This window comes from Rhinolophus sinicus, chromosome 17, assembly GCF_057876585.1.
Source record: "Rhinolophus sinicus isolate RSI-liver-muscle chromosome 17, RSI-T2T, whole genome shotgun sequence".
In the NCBI taxonomy this organism is placed as follows: Eukaryota; Metazoa; Chordata; class Mammalia; order Chiroptera; family Rhinolophidae; genus Rhinolophus; species Rhinolophus sinicus.
Window position 1 is genome coordinate 138,492,501 of NC_142517.1, and position 24,934 is coordinate 138,517,434.

The 24,934-nt window shown below is 35.7% G+C and overlaps 1 protein-coding gene across 3 annotated transcripts in view; it reads right to left on the bottom strand.

The window, feature by feature from the left end:
* ZEB2 (zinc finger E-box binding homeobox 2) overlaps nucleotides 1-24,934 on the bottom strand; it is a 130,371-nt gene that overhangs the window by 6,126 nt on the left and 99,311 nt on the right. For all 3 annotated transcript variants that reach the window (XM_019735905.3, XM_019735906.3, XM_019735903.3), the window contains exons 5-9: nucleotides 13,475-13,663; nucleotides 12,565-12,779; nucleotides 9,861-9,969; nucleotides 6,956-8,925; nucleotides 5,386-5,566 (exon numbers count right to left, since the gene is read on the bottom strand). In XM_019735905.3, the coding sequence (XP_019591464.1) occupies nucleotides 5,386-5,566; nucleotides 6,956-8,925; nucleotides 9,861-9,969; nucleotides 12,565-12,779; nucleotides 13,475-13,663 (2,664 nt within the window). The remainder of the gene's footprint in view (nucleotides 1-5,385; nucleotides 5,567-6,955; nucleotides 8,926-9,860; nucleotides 9,970-12,564; nucleotides 12,780-13,474; nucleotides 13,664-24,934) is intronic.

Below are 24,934 nucleotides of genomic sequence, written 5' to 3' on the forward strand. Positions count from 1 at the left end.
TCCTTACAATTTAAATACAAGGACTTATGTGAAAGTGATAAAGATGGCGTCATCGCTGGCATTGGCATTTATACCCTCTGCTTGTTAAGTCGCAAATGGTGGCTTTGAAAATGGGCTTTATGTCTCAAACAGGAACAAACTGCTAAGTTAGGCAGGATCAGAAATAGACGAAAGATGATGTTAAGAATGTCTTATCAGCCATATGATTCTAAGAATAAAAATTAGAGAAGAAATCACTTGAAAATACAGAGTAGAAAGATGGATGTTGTGGAGGCGGAACTAATTCCAAATAGTGTTTTCCCTCTAAAGTTTTCCATGAGATGTCAGCCACTTGTTGAGTGTTAAAATACTCTTCAGCTAGAGAATGCTGTATTTCCTTTGGCATTCCAGGCAGTTTCTAACCAGTGTTTGCAATTTGAAACTAGTGCCAAGCCTAAACACATCTGGTTGATTCCAGGCCACAAATAGCACTGGAATGCCTTCAACACCTTCCATAGCTGCCATACTTAAAAAGTTTATTTCCAAAATAGAACTGACAAAAGAAATTTATCAGACTGATGCTCCACAGTTAAAGTCAGAAATGTGTCATATAGGGCAAGCTGTATCGTCACAACATACATGAATCTATGTGCTTATATTTCCTAATACAAACTTGCATTTCAGCAAATTAAATTAAAAATCACCATTAGTAGATTTAACCCCATTTTCATTTGCTAAGTGTCATGTTATAAGATTAGAAACCCATTCTACACACTTCAGGTATTCAGTTATATGGCGAGATATAATTTCAATTAGTAATCAAATATCTTTAATAATGTTATTGAATGCCTCTGGGGCATGCTACTATTTAGAAAATGCTGCAGGCTGCTATATGTTATTTTATTAACGGTCTTTATTTTACTGGAATGTCCAATATAAATGTAGTGATGATAGTTGTGGTAAGGTACACTATTAGGATAGGAAGAAGTTATGTACCTGTAAAAGAAATTAGGAAGACATTTGTTGGTGACTACTCTTTGTACTGGAAATAAGGAAGATTCTAGTAATCTGTTTCTAGTCTATAGCTAATAGTCTGAAGAAAAAAGTATAATTCAAACCACGCAAGAACTTTTGGAAAAGATGTTTTGAATGAAGTAAACTGGATAGGAGAGAAGAGAATTCCAATGGAATGCCAAGAGTTTGGAAAGAAAGCGTGCTTTTTCATTTGATAAGACCATTGCCATGGGAAGTTCATTTAACAGGAAGCACAAGTGCTATTTGGGAAAAAGACAGAGGTTTTGCCTTCCAGAAAACTTGAAGTTGCTGTATACGAATTTGGTCTCTCTTGGGTGTTTTTGGACCTTAAAGAAAAGGATGCTAGTCAGAAGCAAGGATAAGACATTTCTGATAGTGGCAATTCATTCACAGGGGCAGGATGGTGCAGTGTTAAATAGGGAAGATGGGTTCTGGAGTCTAATTGCTTGGGTTAAATCCATCTTTTACTACCAGCTGTGCAGTCTCAGGGATGGTCACCTCTGTAAGGACCAAGGTCATTGTCAGTAAAAGGGAGATCATTTGAGGACCTGACGTGCGGACAAGGCATACGGGTAAAGGAGACAACATAGGTAAGAACAGTGCAAGGGTCGCATGTGGTAAGCAATTAATGTTCAATACTTTTTTTGCATTCGTTAATACATTTTCAATAATTTCCCAAGTTGTAAGCAAGATGCATGTATCAGGAGCAGAGTACACGAAGTAAGGAATCTAAATGGAGAGAAGAGAAAGTACAGATGAAAAATTTCTTGGTGCTTCAGTTGCTACAGCATGTGTTGGTAGAACCATCCTACAATCTCCTTTAGATACTAATGTCTCATCAGCTCAGGAGTGCAAAAAGGTCCACCAGATAGGTCACTTCACTATCGGCTGTGTGACTAATTTTGAATGAATGTCACAGTTAATATGGCTCTCTCTTTTCCCAAGGAACAAAACACAAAGCAGTGTCCTTAGAACAAGCACTCTCCAGGACAAGTTTCAAGGCCTGTTAGGAATCTTGGGGAATGCCCACTAAACTGCAGTCTGTTATGTAAATAATCTATGGTTACAGGCAACCAACTTTCAGGGAATTCATTTGATAATAAACAATATGCTTACAATCAAAATATATTAATTTGCATTATGAACTAACAATCTGAAAGAATAAAATATTCAGCTAGTATGTTATGCAAAGGATAGAATTTGGGAGTGTACTGCAGGGAGTTTTCACCTATTTTATGCACTAAATCTCCAGAAGTTTCACTGGTATTTAATAAATTCAATTTAAATAGGAACTGACTTGGACATTCTTCTCTTTTTAACATGTTCGATTGATTTACCTGTTTCAAATCAAGACATCCTGGAATTAAATTTCCACATGAGTAAGATTCAGAAAAACATCTAAATTGACACTGAATGATCAAAACTTTTTGGAGGCAAATTTTTTCCTAATATCGAGGTTCATGGTTCACCTGACAGCTAGAACGATAACTAAAGTTAATAAATGGAAGGTTTTGGTATGAAAAATATCCTATAACTGATAAACAAAATTGACTAGTAATTTATTTAAAACTTTGACTTTATCTACTTACATGAAGAAAGCTTTTTATACTTTTCTCAAGGAGGGTTTAAAAGCACCTACCATGATGTCTCAGCAGAGAAAGTACTCAATAAATGTCAGATATAAATTTTGGTAGAATTCAAATGAGTTCTCAACAGTATCTAACAGGAGTTTCAGATTTTTTATTTCAACGTACTTGTTTGTGACAATGAATCCTATCAAGTCAACATTTATGTAATGTTTCTTTCCTCTGTCCCAGGCCCAGGTCCCAGGAAAAGAAAGCAAGCAATACACCACTGGTAAGAAAAATTAAGCATTATATCTTTGGTGTCTGTCTAGAAATAAATTAAACTGATTGAGGTAAAAGCACAGGATCTCAAGAAGTAGCTCATAATTTCTTTCTTAATTTAAACTATTCTATATGTTAAACTGCAGACAGATGTGACAAACACACTTTATCAATGACACATTCATAATCAACACATAATCAAATAATTCAATTTCATTCCCCAACCTTAGAATCAATCAGCCCAAAGACTGTTCTCACTTAGAATTTTCATATTATTGCATTCTCAAAGTATTACTAGTATTTAATATAAACAAATAAAAGGCTTGTGGGGCCCAATTAAGGAAGGAAAATGAACTAAATTTCCACATATATCATGAAGATAGAAAAATTCATGAAGAACTTCACTTTGACGGAACCTAATACACTGACAGTAGTAATGTCATGAGATGTTTGGTCAAGAGACCAAAAAGTTAACACATTGGAAACTTGACAAGCCAGGAAGCCAACAGGAGGATAATTAATCATGCATTTAGAGAAACCATTGGATGGTTAGCATCTTGTTGCTAGGCAATCTTTCGAGGCAGCAGATCTCACATCTTAAAGGATCAGAACGTTTTATTTTTATTTTTTAAAATACAGGATGTTTTTCAAATTGATTATGCATATTTGTGTTTGTCAACTTTTGGGTCTCTCAATTATCTATATACCTATGATGTTTATGAACTATGTAATTGGTAAAAAATAAAGATATTGACTGGATGTCAATATGTATGATAGCCCTCACTAAAATAAAAGTTTTACACTCACCATGTAGTAAATGATAGAGTTTGCATATGGTCATATAATAAAACCAATCAGAGAGGGAAAGATGCCTTCAGTGATGTGTCTATTGTAGCTGAATAATGAAATACAAAATATATTTGAGGTTGATTAAAATATTAAAGTAAATTTAGGTATGAGAATATCTTTACTTTAAAAATACTTAAATAGGACTTGGCACTAAAGAAAATATCTTTGCTATCTACCAAAAAGGACAAATATAGGACAATTTTGGCATTTCAAACATGGAATTATATCACGCAATTATGAAAACTTTTGAGATTTGTTATTCAACTTAAGTTGTCTTTAAAGTGGTATTAGTTGAACTTTTAAAATAATAGCCATTAATATCAGACAGTTGAAGAAAAGGAAAACTGGGTTGGTTGGAGTAAGAACACCGTTGTTTATCAACCTCGCTCTCTTCACAAATAGCCTCAACACTTCATGTTACAGAACTCACCTAACTTTCCCCCCACTCTCAGGCTGATTCTGGTCACTTGTGCTGTCTCTTGCACATACCCAGTGAGGAAAAAGGGAAGATGATAAGTACACGTGCTTCCCAAAGATCATTTTCAATCTCTCAAAAGGGTGCCAAGTATTTAGACAGTCAAAATGACAGAAAGTTTCCCCATTCATTTTTCTTCGTTTTTCTTTTTCTTCTTTTGTCTCTTCATCACTTTTCCCCACAAAGCATTAATGTTAAATTATTTTTTTCCTCTATATTGAAATGTTCGATACTAGATTTCTTGGTTTAAAATGAGATTTTTTTCTACAATTTCACCCTGCCAATATTTTGATTGAAATCCTACTCTTTCTTTTCCCATCTAGGGCTAGTACAGCTTGCCAAATTTCTAGTGGGAAAAGTTGGAGATGGCTTAGAGACAGAGATGAGGCTAAGTTACTTTGTTGTTAAGGGTGGAGGGAGTAGGAGGGGGGAGGGAACACAGGCAAAGCTCCACCACAGAGCTGCAGATTGGATCTCGGATTGTGGGAACTAATATTACTTCCCATGATGGTACTTCACCTTTATTTGAGAAAATTAACCCACTATCTCTCTACTCTTAGGGAAGAATTAGGCTGCTATCTGGTCAGCTCTGTAATTGTTCCAATCTGAAAATAAACTAATTAAATTTAGAAAGTTTTATTTTAGTCCTCTAAATGTAAGTAGTTTCAGTAGCTCATTTGGCCTATTACTTTACTTATGTGTTTTCTTTTGCAGAACTTATATTTTCAGTTTATTCAAAATATGGCCAATTTATAAAAACCAACCAGAATCACACCTAAATCATGGCTTACTTGATTTTTAGATGATGACATTAATACAGGATTGACTAAACTTTTTGTTATTAAGTGTTTACTTATGTAGGTTCATCACAGCTTAAGTATTTGAAATTATTTTCAATAACTGGATTGTGTCATGCCATTTCATTGCTGTGGCCATTTAAATACACCTTTGACATGATTTGTGAATTTGGTGTACAGATTCACTGAGAAGATAGAAAGACAAGCACACTCATAAACACATGAATGATCCAATAAACAGACAACAAAAAAAGTCCTACTGAGCTAGGCAAAAGCGTTATTTCTTCCTTGTTGAAGGTATCAGCATATGCTACATCTTATGTTGCACAAGTGTACTCATTAAATATTATGAAATATACAGCAGGCTGGGAAGCTCTAACTAGCTAGTCAAAGTCACTCATACCTGTGTGTTCGTATTTATGTCGCAGAAGGGAACTGCTTTTCTGGAATGTCTTGTCACATAAGTCACATGCATACATGCCACTCTCTGTCTTCTTGATCTTCTTTCGAGACAGACAGGAGTCGGAGTCTGTCATGTCATCTAGGCCTGACATGTAGTCTTGTGCTCCATCAAGCAATTCTCCCTGTGATAGAATCATATAGTTCAACACAGTCTCTTCTCTTTGTATTTATACCAAACAACTTCAGATAGGCTGACATTTGGAAATCTCAAAAGTGCTTGTACTATTAATCTATCTAGTTTTTTTTAGTACTTTCCATAAACAATAGATGACCATAGATGAGGTCTCACATTTCAAAAAAAATAAAAGCCTTCTGTGCCCTAGATGGTAGAACTCATTGTTTTTCAAGGAGAGAAAATGGTCAGCTCTGAAAGTGAGAAAAACATGAAATTTTCTAAAAAATCCTTAATTTTCTTTATATCAGGACATATCCATGAGTGAAAAATTCAACATCAGAATTTGTGTATTTTCCAGAGTGCTTAACTTTAGAAATGATCGGTAGCTGCAGAGACCTCATTTTAATTGAATATTATATTTAGGTACAAAATGTTATTATTATGCAATCTATTTAAATGTATGTCTACCAACTAAGGGCCTCAAGCTATATTTTTATATTTAATTTTCTAATTTGAAATAGGGAATATTAATAACACTTTTTATCAATGTTCTATCTATGTTAAAACAGCCTTCAGCATTGAGCAATAATGAATGTGGATCAGTAAATTATTAAATTTCTTGATATTTATTTTGTCTTGATCCAAAGGAGTGCAAACTTGCATGATAACATACATTTCCATTTGCTAGTCCACAGTTCAGTTTTCTTCGACTACGTTTGCACTAATTAATATTAGAGAAGATTAAATAGGCTTAAATACATTTACAGAGAGGGCAGATGTACTATAAATTGGAATACTGGAACAGCTGTTATAGAGGTGCACAGCTACTTATGCTCCTATTTTGCAAAAAGGGATTATACTGCATGACGTTAAAACATACCTGCTTTTGTATTTGAAAAATCATGAATTATTTACCAGTTTGAAAATTATACAAAAAGTCAGGTGGAATGTACAAAATATTTTTACAAATATTCTTCAAAATAAACTATTCCCTATAAAATCAACTACATATCAAATTTATACTTGCATTACTGCAAATTGTGAACATCTGTAAAAGTATGTGACTATTATAAATGTTAACATTTAGCATCTAGGTAAGTTACAGCAAATATTGTTATCAATATATAATTCTAAAAGCAGATGGATCGATCTAAACAAATCTCAAAAATAAATATTAAGTTCTTTTTTATCTTTTTTAAGGCAAATGTGCTTAAATAGTAGTGTTCCACTGTTTCTCCATTTAATTTTCTACTTTGGGTTCGAGTTAAAACAAACTCATCTCTTTCTGCTGAAATCATAGCACTTGATATTTTCACTATGATTTTTTCCCTGATATGCACATAAATGATATAATTTTCACCTCCTCTTTTCACAGCAAAAGCATATGTCACATTACCTGAAATCCTTGTTTCCGTTGGTACTTTCTCCTTTGCTGCATATCAGCAAAAGTAGCTGCTCCAGTTGGGTAGGTATAGGCCATATGTGGTAGGAAGCTCATCTGATCCAGTCCTGGGTATGGTCGTAGCCCAGGGATACTGGTCTGGACTGGTGGCATGAAAGTGGCAGGGGGAAATGCGCTTTGTGGAGGAAGAGCTGTGTATAAAGGTTTGGCACTAAATGGGTTCATGCCGAACACTGGATTAGTGCTTTTGTTGTCCAGATTATTTGAATTTGAAAACTCTTTCTTGATAAAAGTCAAGTTTAGAGGCTCATCTGAGTTTTCAGATGATGAAGAAATACTGTTATGGTCTAAACTTATGCTGCTAGCTTTTGTTTTGTTCTTTGTGGCTATAATACTTTTGGGTTCTTTCATTTGTTTTGGTAATGACAAGTCCAAAGGCTCAGCCTGGAGCTCCTCAGAAGAGAAGCTGTTTGGAGTGTAAGAACTACTGTGGGAGTTTTTAGAAGATGTGGAGGAAAGATTTAAGGGAGAAGGAGTGTTACTCCTTGAGTGGTCCAATTTTTCAACTGGTTTAATATTGGTAAAATGGGAAGGTTTTGTTAGCCTGAGAGGAGGATCACAATTCGTGACACTGTTGTGGAGTTCTGCTATAGACGGTGATGTTATAGAGTCCATAGGTTTTACAGGAGACCTGGGTAATAAAGAGTCTTTTGTGGGAGGGTTGCTGCTGGGAGCTAACGGCTTGGAGTTCCTTTCCAGTGATGGTGACCTGGAATTTGAATACTGGTAGACTTTTCGTTGCTCAAACCATTCCTTCACAAATTCCTGAGGAAGGCCCACAGCAATGGAAATTTTCAGCAGTTCATCAGAGTTGGGCTCCATGTTCATAGCATAATATGCTTTAAGTACAGACATGTGGTCCTTGTATGGGTTGATGGGGCTTGTCATTCCTTTCTCAGAAAGTACAGATGACAAGATGAGGGCTTTATTATCAACAAAAACTCCGGCTTTGCTGGGGACTATGTTTTCATGAGGTTGCAGGACTGCCTTGATCTCTTCATTCATCTTACAAAGGTAACGTTCATGCTGATGCAAGGGAATGGGGCCAGGAAAACTTTCTTTACAGAACTGGCATGAAAATGGAGTGGATATGTTGTGGTTCTCAATCATTTTATCATCGGTGACCAAATCTATTAAAGTACGTAGCTTCTCTTTCTTTATGTTACTGATCTGTCTCCTTGAGTCAGTAGTCAAGCTCTGGAGGCAAGCTTTGGCTTCGTTGACTTTTTCTAATGTGTAGTCAATAATACTTTTAGTGGCACCATTATGACTCACTACTGGAAGACCTACAGGTGGAATATTAGGAGAGGTAACTCCTTGTTCCTCAGGTTGAGAGCATGGATCCTTCATGTGATAACCTTTCAACTTTGAAATTTCTTCAGCCTTGCAGTCCATTTTTTGCCTGGAAACCGTATTGTCCACAATCTGTAGAACCTTTTGTACCTCGCTTAAATTACTATTCATTGTGGGAAATCCAAGTAAAGGGCCTTCCATCCCTACACCTAAGTGCTGCATTGGACTCTGAGCAGACGGATGAACTCCTAGAGGGCTGGTGGCTCCAAGTGCACCATTCATAAAGGGACTAGTGCCGCTAAACCCGTGTGTGGCCATAAGAACTTTATAGTCATTGAAGTCTAGTGGTTCTGTTTTAATTTTCAGTAAGCCTGTTTGTTCAGACATACTAAGTGGTTTTCCATTCTCCAATTTGTTTCTTAACTGGGTAATGGCTGAATTAGTAGGGGAAGAAGAAACAGAATTAGGGGAAGAACCCGTCTTGATATTATTTCTCATTCGGCCATTTACAGAGATCAAACCAATACATTTCTTGCTGCTGATGTGTGAACTGTAGGAACCAGAATGGGAGAAACGTTTCTTGCAGTTTGGGCACTCGTATGGTTTTTCACCTAGAACGATAATTAAAATTAGCATTATATTTCTTTGACTGAGTAACAACTGCAATTGTCTACCAAAACAAGAATCTGTAAAAAACAAAGGAAAGGAACACAATGGGGTACCTCTACATTCTAGGTGCTCAGATTAGAATTATGTGGCCATAACTGTTTCTGGGCTTTATCTACCCTGGGAGGACATAATTCAAGATGTTAGCAGTGGAAGGTGAGGGCTATCTAGGCCTTTTTCAGCCAAGATCCCAAATCTTGTCTTGCCATCAGCAGCCTCCTATTTAAACATAGTGTCAGATTAATGTGTGGTCAATAGCACAATAAAGATGTCACGGTATTTAAAGGGAAGTGTAGCCATGGCTTTAATCAACTCTGTGGAGATTCCATTGATTCCACCAGTCCAACTAGTCCTATTAACATCCAATTTGGTAATAAAATGCTTGGCAGAGCTATCAAAATAGTTATAATGGAGAAATCTCAGTGGCAGGACATTGTTTGGTAATATACAGCTCTCAGGAATCAAGGAACATGTGTCATATAAAAAGCTCTTTTCCCAAATTTTTCAATTGTTTTCTTTCATGGTTAGGTATCACAAATGAATATCCTTCAGAATTTGTCACCTGAGTTTCTTCAGGTCAAAAATACTTAATCTGTAGAAGGGTTTTTAAAACGACAAAAAGGAGCCTCCGGATTTTGTAATAAATCAACGTATTAGCAATTTTTAGGAAGTATAAGCATTCCTCCTCTTACTTATCACCAAGATCGTGCTGTTGGTGGTAACACAAGTCTTGCAAAGACAAGGCAGGCACACATAGTTTATGAAATAAATGGATAGTTCTAAAAGCTACAAACGGGATTGTATAAATTTAAAGCAACCTTTTAAAAATCCCCTAATGAAACAAAATGAAAATGCGAGCACCGGCCCCTCTGCTACTCACCACTGTGAATTCGCAGGTGTTCTTTCAGATGGTGTTTATACTTGAAGGCCTTGCCACACTCTGTGCATTTGAACTTGCGATTACCTGCTCCTTGGGTCAGCATTTGGTGCTATAAAAGAAAGAGTGACATCAGTTTTGTGCAGGAGGAACAAAGGAAATTTGTTACAAATATTTTTAAAAGGCCTCTATTTTCCAGACAGGCCAAAAGGTTTGAGTGCACGTTTATTTATTTGCCCAGTCTTTCAGAGTTGCAATAAAAGTGATAATGTTGGCAATAAAATCGGAACAACAACAAAAAAAAGTGTTTTCACATGTGCATCCAACACTTGCTTTAGCATTATCTCTGTAGCATCTTTTCCAAAATGTTTCTTTGAGCCTTTGGAGAGAAGAAAGCATAATTGCAAAGATGTTTGTGGTTCTCTGTGTTTACTGCAAATTCTAAAATCTGAAGATTCCCTGTTGTCAGGCAACTATTTTGTCAAGAAAAATAAATAAATACTATCCTGAAAATTCTAAATAGTCTCCCAAAAAACTTCCCACAGAAATAACTGATTTTATCAATTATCTCATACGGAAGCAATACCAAATTTGAAGAAGAAGGGGAAAAACCTCACACACAAACAAAAAAAAATCCTTGACTACAAATACACGATAAGCATGTTTCAATATCCTCTTCCCTGTGCTAGTAGCAAATGTAAACCTTGTTTTTCCTGAGGTGTTGCATATCAGATTTGATTCATTATCAAATGTGAGAGACAACATCTTGGGTTATAGCTACTTGAGCAGTTTTATCACAGGTCAGTAGGAAAGACTTCAACGACTTTTCATTTTCCTTTTTCAGTAGTGTGCTAGGGAGTAGGGACAAAAAAAAAAAAAAGTTTGCTGAAAAGACAAGTTAAAAGCAGTGAAGATATAATCAAACACAGCTGACCTTTTTGAACAAGGGGAAAAAAGCACTGTGACTTAGAATCCTGAAGAAAAAAAAAAAAAATACAGCCATCCACTCTGGATGCTCAAGGTAGGAGGTCAGCCTTTTTCAAGCAGCAATGACACAAAAGCCTTTTGCAAAAAGACAGCACAGAAACGGTATGACAACTGCTAGGGTGTGCTGAATCTTCCCACATTCCTAGTGAGACAGATGGTGTTACATGGGACACAGGGAGGTTTGTTCAAACAGCAGCAACCTTCAAAGATCAAGCGGAGCCCAGCCCGCCGAGCGCCATTGAGGGACCAGCGCTCATATGTTGCTGAGTTGCATAAACAAACAGCAACAGCTGCTTTGTCTCCCCCCACAGCCCTCAGAGGACTACTATAAACTTTAGTTGTGCCACTGTTAATATGATACAATCATTTTAATTTACTAATTGTAAATGCCATGAGCAAATGAGGGGACTTTTCAACACCAAAGCTACCATTCATAATGCGCCAACACAATCACACTTCTGCATGTGAAATTTAAAGCAGTTATGCTAGATAAATATCTAGGCACTTTCTTTTTTTTTTTTTCCTGGAGTTTTCGTGCATATAAGCGTAGGGAGATAAACTGTTACATAAGTGTAACTATGCCAGCATAGTTTTTATAACTGAACTTTGAAAAACATTCAGGTGACAAGCCCAATTAGATTTAAATGGAATAATTTTTGTGAACCGTCCTCTTAAAATAGTAAAAGTCCATAATACAGTATCATTATCAATGCTTGATTGTTTTGCTTATTCACATTTTCTTTAGTCAAAGAGAGTAAAGCCCATAAGAAAAAAAATCATAAAAATTTTATAAAATACCCTGTTTAATATTTTTTAAAACAGATATGGTGGCAAAGCTTATATAGGGTGATTCCAGCTCTGTAGGGCCAGTTATTGGGGCTTAAGGCACACCATTTCTGTTACCATTGGAACATACCATAATATCACTCTGCAGTCAATTCTCCCAGGAGGACAGAAAGAGCAATTTTGCTAAAACATTTAAGAGACACCATGAATCAATCCTATTCAATCATTTTAAGGATTTAAGAAGCTCTGCTTACCTGTCCAAGACAGAGATTTTATTTTTAACACAAATAAACCCAAAAAAGGCAGAGTAATTTTAACATTCAGTGACAAACATGAATGTCAAGAAGGGATCGTTTTTAACATATATCCAACATTTTAGGATTAACCCAGTTTACTTTTAATATATACACACATCTATGCTTTTAAAGTTTTTTCCTTAAAACACTTAATTCGATTTCATAAACTAGTAGCAGCTTGTAAAAATACCCTAAGTAATTGAAGGTGTTATATGACAAATGAAAGAAATACACACTTCTTTTACTACGACTTAGATCCTATATGAAAAAAAAAATCTAAGTAAAATGGGGTAAAAAATGGAATTAAAATTGCTGAGATGTTTAATAATGTATAATTAAAATGCTACAATTTCATTCACTTTTTGTGGAACATAAAAATGAAACTAAAGTCAAGTTAAAGTGCAAATAAAATTTCTAAATTAGAAATTAACACACTCATTCGATCGTGAACATAAGACTATTAAATCATATTAGAAGAGACCATCAAAAAATCATTTAGACCTCAATTAAAGCTATTACCATTAAAAGATCTGCATCTTCAAAATGCCATGAAAAATTAATAATGATTGCCAATCAAAGCAATATCGTTTCTCTAAGGGGTTATTATAGAAAGAAATCACTTAAAACCAACCCCCCACCTGATCTGTCCCTGGCTTGTGCGTCACCATATGCCGCTCGAGCTGGGTGCGGTAGGCAAACGTGTAGCTACAAAGAGGGCAGGAAAAGTTCTCTTCATTCTTCTCGTGGCGGTACTTGATGTGCTCCTTCAGTGATGTCAAGCGCTTGTAGCCCCGGTCGCAGTAGGGGCAGGTCAGCAGTTGGGCAAAAGCATCTGGAGTTCCAGGTGGCAGGTCTGTAGCCGAGAGACGAGAGGGAGAGAAGCAGGCCAAAAGGTCAGTAAATCAATGGCAGCTAATGGGCTGACTGCCCGGGATGGTATGACAGGAATCATTGCAATCTGCTCCACGAGAGTGCCATCATTGCACTCGGCCTCCGTGCACACCAGTCCCCTCGCACACCCAGGACAGACTTGTTGGAATCAGCTCACACTGGGCTAGAAAATTAATTAATTACTTGAGCGTTTTTTGGGGAAATTTAAACAGCTGATAAATGAGGAAATTCTCTTCAGGTGACTGACGGTTTGTAGTAAACCTTCGGTGACATATGACTCAGGAATTCACAGTGTGAAGGAGCTTTTCAGGTACACGGGAAGAAGAACAAAAGGTTAGGGTCAGGATTTCTAAACTTTTTTTTCCCCCCTCAAAAGTGAAATATTTCTGAAAGCTAGGAATCAATTTAGATATTTTTATCTCTTAGAAATAAGCTCTAATTGTTCTTGTTCTTTATTGGACGTACAAATGACACAAATTTGCTGACAAAAAAATTTCACAATACCCTAAAATTACAGTTCTAATCTTTGCTCATGAAATTCCATGCCTCTGCAGCTGTTCTTCAAATTTTAAGGTAAACACCCAGGCATGTAGTGCATTTGTAATTGTAACAGCTGCAGAGGTCAGTATAGTGGCTAAAAATGAATTACAGCCTCACCATTTTCTTCTTGCCCATTGGCCTCTGGCGTGCCAAGGCGAGACAGCTCCTCAGGGGCTTCTGGGTAAATAATGGCTGTGTCACTACGCTGAAGGTACTCCTCAATGCTGACTGCATGGCCATCGCGTTCCTCCAGTTTTCTTTTGGCAAAGTATTCCTCAAAGTCTGATGTGCAATTTGCATTCTTAACTGAAATCATAAAAGGAAAAGAAATGTCTTTTCAGGGCCCTCTTCCTTAGGAGCCCCAGCCGGCTTACATCATTGTTAGTAAGAAATCTTGACTTGCAAAAAGACTACCAATACCGAGTTTATTTGTAAGAAATGTTGCAGATGACCAGTGATTGGTTGAATGCTTAGTTTCATAAAATATGTACCCCCAAAAAAGAGGACACTTTTTTGTTCAATAAGCACATTTTCTTTTCTTCCAGGAATACCAGTCCACATAATTCACAAAGGGGAAAAAAAAATTTAAAGAAAAATTTTTAAAAGATGAACTACATTCGAAGATTCATAAACAGGAGAGATAATACAAGCTCAAAACTACATTAATAGTCTATATAAAACTTCCCTTTCTTTTAAGAAAGTTATACTTAATTTTTTTATTGTCCACTAAACTTAAGGTTCCTAACCACATATATATCATGTTGCTAAATATAAGCTTTTAACCCTCCACTCTGAATATCACAGATGACCAGGACTACATAGTGTGAGACAGATGTGAAATGACATATTCCTAGAGAGATAATAATGCGACTTTGTTTTTAAAAAATCATGGAATGTGGTAGTTTATCTTTTCCTATAATTTCAATATTTAGCTCAGTATTTTAAAGCTGCTAAAAACACAATTAAGCTTACCACTGATAGAAATAAAATAAAAAGTAACAGAATGAGTTAAGAAAATGGCTATATGGCCGTGTGATTTTGATATTATTTTTAAATTTAGTAATTATGACCCTATTCTCATAAAGTGAATAACAGCTATAAATCAATTTTGGAAACTTGTGTCAAAAGATTATGTATATTTGAAACTACTAGATATGTTTCTGAAATAAGCTGTTGTTTAAATAGCCTAAATACATTTTTTTATGCATAAGACAGAGTTGGGAGACTAGCTATTACATTATACTCTAGTATAAGTAGGTGGGGAAAAAAATCCTTTGTTTAAACAACTAATGGTGAGCCCTACTTTCATAGTTTCTGAGAGCAGTTAACCTTGATTCCACTGTGAGGTTCTTCATCTCACCTTCTCTGCCATAAAAGATATTATAGTACTTGCCATCCTAATTCTGCCTGGCAATTTGTGGCAGGGGTGATGTTCAAGCAAGTCAGTCCAGTTTTACTTTTATTTTTGGCTTTCACTATTAAGAACTTGTGGATTATAGATGAGAATAGAAAGTGGAACCTTCCATTAATTCAAGAAGTATTTACTGAATGCCTGGTATGTGACAGTCATCATGTCTTGTTTTGACAAGCAAAAAACAGATTCAGTCTCATCCTTCTGGAAGCCATGAGAGTGGTCGATACAAGTGACATTATCTCAAAAATGAATATAATGTGACGAACTCAAATAAGACTTAGGAAAGGACGTTGTATGGTGGTATGAAAGAAGTAACAGAGGGACCTGAGAGACTCTGGGAGATCAGGAAAACTTTAGTTAAGAAAACCTGAAGTTTAACTTTAGGCGCTGAGGAAGAGCAGTGGTGACTGGAAGTAGCATGGGGCATTTCAGGATCTAAAAGGAGAGTGCTGCAGTGCAGAGAGAAGTGGAGTAGTGTGATGTAAGGGTGGAGAGGCAGGCGGAACCAGACTATGTTGCATGTGATAGCCCTGTTAAGTATTTGGGTTTTATTCTAAGAGAAACAGGAAGCCATTGAAGGGTATTAAGCAAGGAGAATGGTTGGATGAAATTATGGGTTATCTGTATTTTTTAATGACAACTCTGGCTATAATGTGATAGGGATTGCAGGAAGAGAAAAGTCAATTCTGGGAAACCTGTTAGCAGTCTCTTGCCATAGGCAAGGCCAAAGATAAAGGTTAAGGAATTGGTGATAGAGATGACAGTAAGTGTCTGGATTTGGAGAGATACTTCAGAAGGAAAATCACTGGACTTGGGGAAGAATTGGTTGTGCCAAAGAGGGTGATGCTAAGGTCCTTCCTTAGATTCAGGTTTTTCAAATTTGATATATGGTAGGTGGCATTCACCAAAGCAAGGAACTCTGGAATTCTAAAGACTTGAAACTATGAACTAGTACATTGGATAAAATAAAAGAAAACTGGGGAACATTACACTTTGTAGAGTAGTAAACTAAGTGCTAGCAATGCTAAATATGGAGATCTCAAACCTTTCTCTTTTGCCACTCCGAATTCTGTTAATTTTAACAAGAGCAACAGTGTGATTCTGAGACCCATATTTCCTTCAAATATAGGTTTAGAATGTGCAATAGTGGATTAATATTTTATATCTTGAAATATTGCTTAGAACTTTTCTTAGAATCTAAAATCTTAAATATTTTCTTAGGAGAATATGGACATAGAGTCAGATCACTTTTCCACTGGTATGCTCATGATGCTATAGGTGTTTTCCAAAGGTTACTTATTGGTGATGATTGTGATGGTGTCATTTAGTTTGCATCATTAAGTCACTAGAGAGTATGAAGGAACTGCCAACTTGCACAAACTATTTGTTTATTGTTTTGGATCATCAAAATAACTTCAGATCAATCAAAGTTCACCTTTTGTTTTTAAGGGCAAGAAAATATAAAGCAGACAAAATATAAATATAAAGTGGATACAAGATGAACCTTTTTGGAACAACTTGACTGATTTAATCAATGACTGACTTGTGTTTCAGCACTGTGGAAGTAGAAAGTAATGTAACAGCTCTCTTCTGAACCCAGACCTACTCAAATGTTAAATGTTCAAGACACGATTTATTTAAGTTTTTCCAGAACATTGTCCCACTCGAAGATCCTTAATCTTAGTAAACATGGATGGATGTACATTTAACATCCTAATTTTATCTTGATTTTTCAGCAACTATTTGAATTATCTGGCTATCTTTACATGAATTTTCATTTGCATATGAATGTTTCCATCAGAAATGTAATCAAATGCAAATTCAATTGGATTTGCATTAATAGCCTTTTGGCTTAAAAGGGAGGAAAATTCTGATTTTTCTGGATAGGCAAACTAAAACTGCATGTAGATACACCACCGGTGTTTGGAGAGGCAATTCACTTGCTAGATCAAATTTGACCATGCTAGACTTCTATGTCAAGTGTGATGGGGACAAAAGACATCGAATCATGTGCTTTCTTTAAGTATCACTTTTGATCATCTTTGTATGCTGAGCATCGAATATCTTGCCTAGAAATTAGTAGGCTCTCAAGAATCATTTATGTAATATATGTGGAATAAATTACGTCCTTAACACCAATCTTGGTGTAGAAATCTTCTAGTAAAAGGAAGCATAAGATAAGATACTACCTACAGTTGAGCTAGAAACTTAGACCTACTATTCAAGCAACTGTAGAACAATTATACGATAAGCTGTAGTGGGGAATCATACTTACAAGAGTTCAATAGGGCCCAGATGAGTATTCAAAAAGGGTTTCATGAAGAAGATAGCACTCAATCATTTACATCTATTTGCTCCAGCAGGATTTTTACTCATGTGGTATAGATATGCTACTAGTTATGTATCTCAATATTTAGAGTCACTTAAGTGGGCTTGAGTCTAGTCTTCCCCGAAGTAGGTATAACCATCATGGATATAATGTGGGTTTTCCCTGGTGCTGCCATGGGTACTAGTAACATATGGTTTTCCTACCCAGCACCACAACATTCTCCTTTGCCGGAGAACAGCTTCCCATTTTCTTTATTGCCAAACTTTATGACACCCAGGGCAGCTGCCATCTTGTTGCACGATCTTGCTCCCCTAGCCACAGTGGATTAATCAGCACCTGAAGTGAACCAATCTTAAGATCTTCATTCTTCCAGCCAAACTGTTGATTGGTCCAGGGGTAGCCAACAAATCCAACTGAGTTTAGTAAATTCCCTCCCTATGGTTTTAGGATTTTGTTCCAAAGAGAACATCAAGGCAGTTTTGTTTTATTTATTTTTTCCTCCAAGTGACTATAGCTATAAGATGTAGAACAAAGGAATCGATATATCCCATGTAGAATAAGAAGATTTATGAAGGGAGAGAATTAAGAAGATATACAGAGACAAAATGGCAAGTGCAGACAGTACATTCCTAGCTATATTTGCTCCTGAGGCCAAGGTACACCTCTGTCCTTCCAGTGGCTCTGTTTTTAACCCTCCTTAGATTCTGTGAGCTGGAACATTCCCTTTTCTAACTTTAGGCTATGTTGTGTTTCAGTCTTCTAGGTCCCAAATCAGTCTGATTGTTATAATACTAGAACAAATAATGGGATTATATTCTGCTTATTCTCAAAATTGTTAGGAAGGATGAAATTTTGATTCTATTTGGAAGTTCACATTTTTGGTTTTTGCAAATATTTTGTACTACTGTATAGTGGACACAGGAATGAGGTAGGAAATTTGCTAGCAAGTTATAGAATTCCCCACTGCATTTTTCTAGTCTAAAATCAACCTCATTTTCCTTTTTTTTTTTTTCTTCGGTAATCCTCTTCAATCCTTGGTATCCTTGGAAGAACTGCCAAAACACACTGACAAAGGATATTTGCATGGTATTTATGATCAAACCATAATAAAAATTCACAGGAAACCTCAAGTAATTTCTTCCCATACCTCTCCAGAGATTTTGCATTTAGTCCTAAAATTTACCCTAATGTCTTGCAAATATCTCAACTTTCCCTAAGGTCAAGTAAACTTTTCTCTATCTAAAAAAAGAATTTCATTAATTAAAAATGTTTCCTCATAGCCACAAGTATTTTAATATTGTTAGGGTAAATTTCTAGGTCCCTTCAAGTCGGAAAAGCCTCAAATTTCTTGTAAATATGGTGGTCACTCTTACTAATGTTGCTTATTAAAGATACTTTCATAAATATTTTTATGTTAGCTTAGATATTCATATGTTTACACAGATAATGGTAAGTATCAATATGGGCTGACTTTAAAAATTATTGCCTAAAAACAAACAATGGTAGCAACTCTAAATAAAAGAGATATATTGGGCTTCAAATCAGTCACTCCCCCCTCCATAACTGAGTTGTTTTAGGGTACTTTCTCAAAGATTCTTAAAAGTGAGTTTTACTTAGTGTTTACAAGTAGTTAAATTACAATGAGACCTTGATACTTAATCCTGCTCCCTTTTTGTTTCCCTCTCTTTACTTTTATCCCCTCGCCATTTCTTTTATTTGCAACAAGCATGTGTTCATGTAGGAAGACAGGTACTCTATTATCACTTGTCTAATATGGGTTTAATTTTCATTAAAAATTGAAGAACTATATTTGAATATTATGCTAAGCCATTTTAATAAACATCAAAATGAATAAATAATTCTTTTGGAAAGGAAAATATCTTGGAGGGCCTAGAAGAGCTGAAGCAAGCATATGTAAAAAACAGAGTAGAATCACTCATCCATCCCTTTGTTTAATAACTGTTTATTGAGCGCTTACTAGGGCTAGACAGTGTGCTTGGGGATCAGGACACAATGATGTTGATTGATAATTTTTCCTCTTCCGTGATTCTCATATTTAGAGACATGTACATAAAATGGTCGATATGTATATGTAAATATATATAATGCATAATATATATAATGTGTAATATATAATATATAATGCATATATATAACACATAGTATATAATACATAATTACATATAAATGCATAACCTCTATGTTATACTGAGGAAGTATATATATATAGAGAGAGAGAGAGATAGATCTATATCTATCTATCTATATACTTCCATACATATATACATATACATATATATATATATATATATATATATATATATATATATATATATATTTCCCCAGTATAACATAGAGATTATGCATTTATTATATAATCTGGCTTTTACTCAGTTCATACATCCAGACAAAGGGACGAGAAGAAACAATTACAAATCGAGGTAACTGTGCTCATCATCGTTTTGAAAAGCAGTCTCTTAACAACATTTTAGACGATAAAAAAACAGAAAATTATTTCTAATTTAGTCATTTGTATTGAATTTTTTTAGTTTAAAGAAGCCCATACTCAGCATTTGTTAAGATATATAAATTCTCATGGCTCCTTTGTTTAAAGTTGACTAATTTATGGCATATAAGCATTTCATCATTAAAAATGTGCGTGTGCCTTTCTGCAGAAGGTTTCCAAAATACATACTGGCACGAGATATCGAAAGACAACCGTGGGGGAAGAGGAAGATCTTTTTCTCATTACACAGCTACCTGGGCAACCCAACAGAGCCTCCAACTGCTAGAGGTGTGTGTAAAGCCAGGGAAGCTCGTCAAGAGCGACAAAGGACAGCTCCTGCGCTGGTCTCTCCATGCCTGCTCTGACATGGCTTTCTCCTGGGAACACACGTTCAGATGCCATTGAGAGCCGCACCCCCCCCACCTTCACCCCACCCACCACTGCCATGTGTAAGAGCTTTAGGAGAGAGAGTTGCAGAAAGAAGAGGGAGATGGGAATCTACTCCTCTGCGTAATCAAGCAGCTCCTTAAACAGCAGAAAGCAGCCCAGCCAGGGACAGTCTAATTTTAAAGTGAGGTTTATATTAGCGGATTGTGAATATCAAGATTTAGAGACTACTAACTCTTAGGCAGTTTTGATTGCTATGTATCCATACAGAATCCATGCCTTAAAAAAAGCAAAAACAAAAACAAAACAAAACCAAGTTAGGCAATATGTATTATGTTTCACATTACTGTGGAATCTAAAAAATTGGAATTGGTGTATTACAGAGAAGACTTTTAGACTATTTTACTACATTTTAGAGGGATTTATGAAGTAAGGTGCTTTTGCCCAGCAATTCAGCGAGCTTTTTATAGGCTTTCTGTAGAGACACATGACATGTTAGGATGCTCTAAGGCAGTGGTTTTCAAAATGTGGTCTCCAGGCTCACAGCATCAGTATTACCTGAGAACCTGTTTGAAATGCAAATTATTGGGATCCATCCCAGACCTTTGAAATCAGCAATCTGCGTTTTAACAAGTCCTTCAGGGGATTCTGATGCATGTCCAGTTTAAGAATCACTACTCCAGGAATTCAATTCTCTGCCTCACCTGACTAAATAAGACATTCAGTAACATGATTTCGGGAAACAGCCCGGGATTACTCCCATCTCAGGTACCCTTCCTGACTGTCTCACCCTGAGGCCATACCCTCTGCCTTTGTTTATTAAATATCATCTGCATATCTCGATTTTTTAACTTATCATATCTCATAGTAATCTTTCATTTACACGTCTGTGAGCTGATAGAGACATGGGTCATGTCTTATTCAGGTTTGTGTTACCAGTGCTTATACAGTGGCTGGCACACAGCTAATGCTCAATAACTAACTATCTATACCAGTTTCAGGGTTATTGGACTCCTCCTATTTGCTCAATTGTTTATATTTTTTACTCTTAATAGCTTCATCTGTAAAATGAGTCAGTATATACTTTCTGGGGTATCTTCAAAGTTTCAGAATTCCATAATTTCAGTTAATGAATTACCTTAATCAATTTGCTTTTGTACTCACTGGCTAGGCCTAGAGAGTTTTATCTGTTTTCTTTTCAATTAAAAACTCAAAGCAACACAGCTTTCTGATGGAAGAACCACATATACAGATTAAGACAAAATATTTTGGAGCTGCCTGGAAACTACAGACGACGTCACAAGGAAAACAGTGCTCATTAAATAATGGTTGAATGAATGAAGGCGACACTCAAGAAACTTGGGATATTTCTTGTGGAAACTCTTGCTGTGAAGTGGAGATAGCTGCTCCTAATCGCAAACAAAGCTAATGAAACCACAACATTCATTAGCCAGGAAGTGACAGGCTCTTCTTAGTGTATACCGATTATAGTCTGAAAATGACCCTCCCGTCTAACCTGCCAACTGCTACTTCTGTTTTCCCTCTGCAGAACCTATCTTTTCCCCTATTTTTGAAAACTCCTCATATGAAAGTAACTAAAAAATTTGAAAATTATAATTTGCATGACATATCTGACTGGATGACAAAACTGTTCCATCGTACAGAAATGCAACAGATATGCAAAAGAAGAAAACGACATACTTTATAATAATATGACTCCTTGTGAAGTATTTAGGTAGTAACTGAATTTTCTGATAAACTCAGCTTGCACAATTGATTAACACTATACAACCACAAAACCCTTGTTGAGAAGTAGATCACAATCAAAATTGTGTGGCTTCTGTTACCCTACCCCATGTTAGAAAGCTAGCCAATTTAAAAGTTTTAATTTAAACTTGGTGTAAGAGTAATAAGAGGAATTGGAAGTTATTGAACCAAGAAGATAATAAAGGTACAGAAACTTTCTTACTCTTTTCCCTACTTTCTCTATGTTAATGATAAGACTCATAGAATTTATGCTTAAAGAGGCCTAACCTCTTGCTAGCTTGTAACCTTATCATGAAAATTACCAATTTAGGAGAGTTATAACTTGCTCCATGATGTTTCTTGCTCAAGCAAAATTGTCAATCTAGGTCTAGCTCTTTACCTGGTATTCAATTATTCTGGAGATACCTGAAAGGACTTTGTAAACCTGGACAGAATGGCATTTCTACGGGGTATTTAAGATGTGAATCCCTGATTCCACCCTTCCCATCCTGGCTTACACTCTGCTATTCTCCTAACGCATTTTGTGAAGTATAAGCTGGACTGGCTGCATAATTTGTGGGGCCCAATGAAAAATGTCAGCAGCAGAGCATTAAACCAAGGGCGAGGCCCTTGCAAGCACAGGGCCGTGCATGACTGTGCAGGTGACACTGCCAGGATGCTAACCCTGGCTATAATATTATGATGCAGGACCCCTGAGAACCTTCCCCTCCCATGCCAACTCGTGTAGCTCTTGCTTTTTGTTTTCTGTGTTCATGCTTCCTGATAAAATCCCATTAGAAGATAGGGTAGTGTGGAGTGGAGTTCAGAATTTCTAGTCTAATCTCATTTAACAGATGATACAACTAAGGTAGAGTAGGCTCATGATTCATGAAAAGTCACACAGATAATTTTTGGAAGAGTTGGATGGAGAATTCATGTATCCTGACTCTTAACCCATTACTTTTTCAACTATATCATAATGACTCATTATGAGAGATAGCATGAGAGAGCGAGAGAGACAACCCCACCTTTTTGGTTTTTTATCATGCCTAACTGATTGGTTATGATTTGAATAGGTTCTAGATACTGAAAAGATCACTATGACATTCTAAGTAGTTCTAAATGACAGCATCATAACACCATAAAATTAGCATGGGGAAAACCAATGTAAATGTCAACTTCAATATAAATATTAATAATATATTAAATTTTAAACTTTTTTTTCTCTATGTTTCATTTGATGTCCCTACCTCACAGTTCATTTTGCTTTCCCATTTCACATATTACTTGTTTATCCCCCCACATGCTTAGTGATAGCCTTCTATAGGTGTTCCAAACTTCTTCAGATTAAATGAAACTGTGTCATCCCTTGATAATATCTCATCCCTCAGACACCTTTCCAGCAGAGTCATTCCTGCTTTCATCTGTCTTGACACAGAGAGCAAAGAGGATGGGTCAACATACTCCTTAATTCACATTACTGTTTCAAACCAGTGTTCCTATTTTACTAATTTTTTCATCATTTATTTGTTTATTCTTTTATTCATCAAATAATCTGTTTATCAACAATCAAGGCTGTACAAACACTGTGTTTGCTGAGAGGGAATATGGAGAAGAGCAAACTTAACCGCTACTCTCAAAAAGTTTCCAATCTGTAACGGTAAATTTTTGAAGTTTAAGTCATCCATTTTCTCCACTATGTTTTATGACACTACCTGTATAGCTCAAATGACACTTGTCTTATTATGTTTACCCCAAGCTACCATTACTACCCTGTTTCCCCGAAAATAAGACCCCATCAGACAATCAGTTCTAATGAGTCTTTTGGAGCAAAAATTAATATAAGACCTGGTCTTATTTTACTATAATATAAGACCGGGTCTATAAGACCAGGTATAATATAATATAATATAATATAATATAATATAATATAATATAATATAATATAATCAGGTATAATATAATATAATATAATCAGGTATAATATAATATCAGGTATAATATAATATAATATAATATAATATAATATAATATAATATAATACCGGGTCTTATATTAATTTTTGCTCCAAAAGACACATTAGAGCTGATTGTCCGGCTAGGTCTTATTTTCGGGGAAACACAGTAATAACTGGTAGAGACAAAATTCAAATGTAGTTTATTTGTTTCTAGAATCTAGAGCATCCGAAAACAACATTTGCCTTTCATAGGTAAAAGCACTTATTATTATTCTTAAAATATTGTAAGCATGTTTAATGACTACAGTTAGAGTCAATATAGTTATTTCTTGGACAATAATTTTCTTGCATTATATAAGATTAAGAACTGAGACCTAAATTGGCCTTGCCCAATTTCTAGATGCAAGGTGCTTTTCTTTTCCCAGTAAAGGAAGCAAAGATGCAGGTGGTTATTAATAGCCCTTTGTAATTAGAGGAGTAGATTGTCTGAGTGAATATAACTTTCACACTTTCAAAGAGGGAACAACAGGGGTCTATTTGAGTCTTGATATGCACATGGAACCACATTTATGCTAATGATCACCATATACCTAAGACAAATCCTTGTTACTACTAGCACATAGGCAAACTCATGTTTATAATGCTCCCAAGTGTTTCCATTTCTCTAATCTTCTTGGAAAATGTTTTTTTTTCACACATTCTGATAACTTCTATATGCACTAATTTCATTCTGAATTTGAATTCTGATTAATGTCTGAAAGATGTAAGGTTCTTTGTAAAAATGCATTCTTTGTCTTATGTGTTAAAACACACAATTTTCTTTCATTTATAGAACTTTAAACAAATGTAGAAACATTAAATGCAATGCGGAAATTATTAATATAAATCCGGGTTTACAAGGTTTATGTTATTATGAATCAGTTTTGCTATGCTACGAATCTAACTTTGTTATAGAAAAGAATGATAGTTTAGGCTGTTGTTCTTTGCCTTTAACAAGTTGATTTCGGGAACTTAAATCCTGGTTTCATTCTCTGAAGATGCTGGACTTAATATTCTGCATAGGGAATGTTTTCCCTATTGGGGCTGCCTTTTCAGAGTCCATTTCCACCAAATATTTTTTCATTCATTCATTCGTCCCTTCATTCATTCAGTTTACCAGTCAAAATGTGTACCATTTCTGTTCAATGGTATACTGGGTGCTTGGAGGCAATCAAGGAATAGCCTTTTTGTTAAAGCAA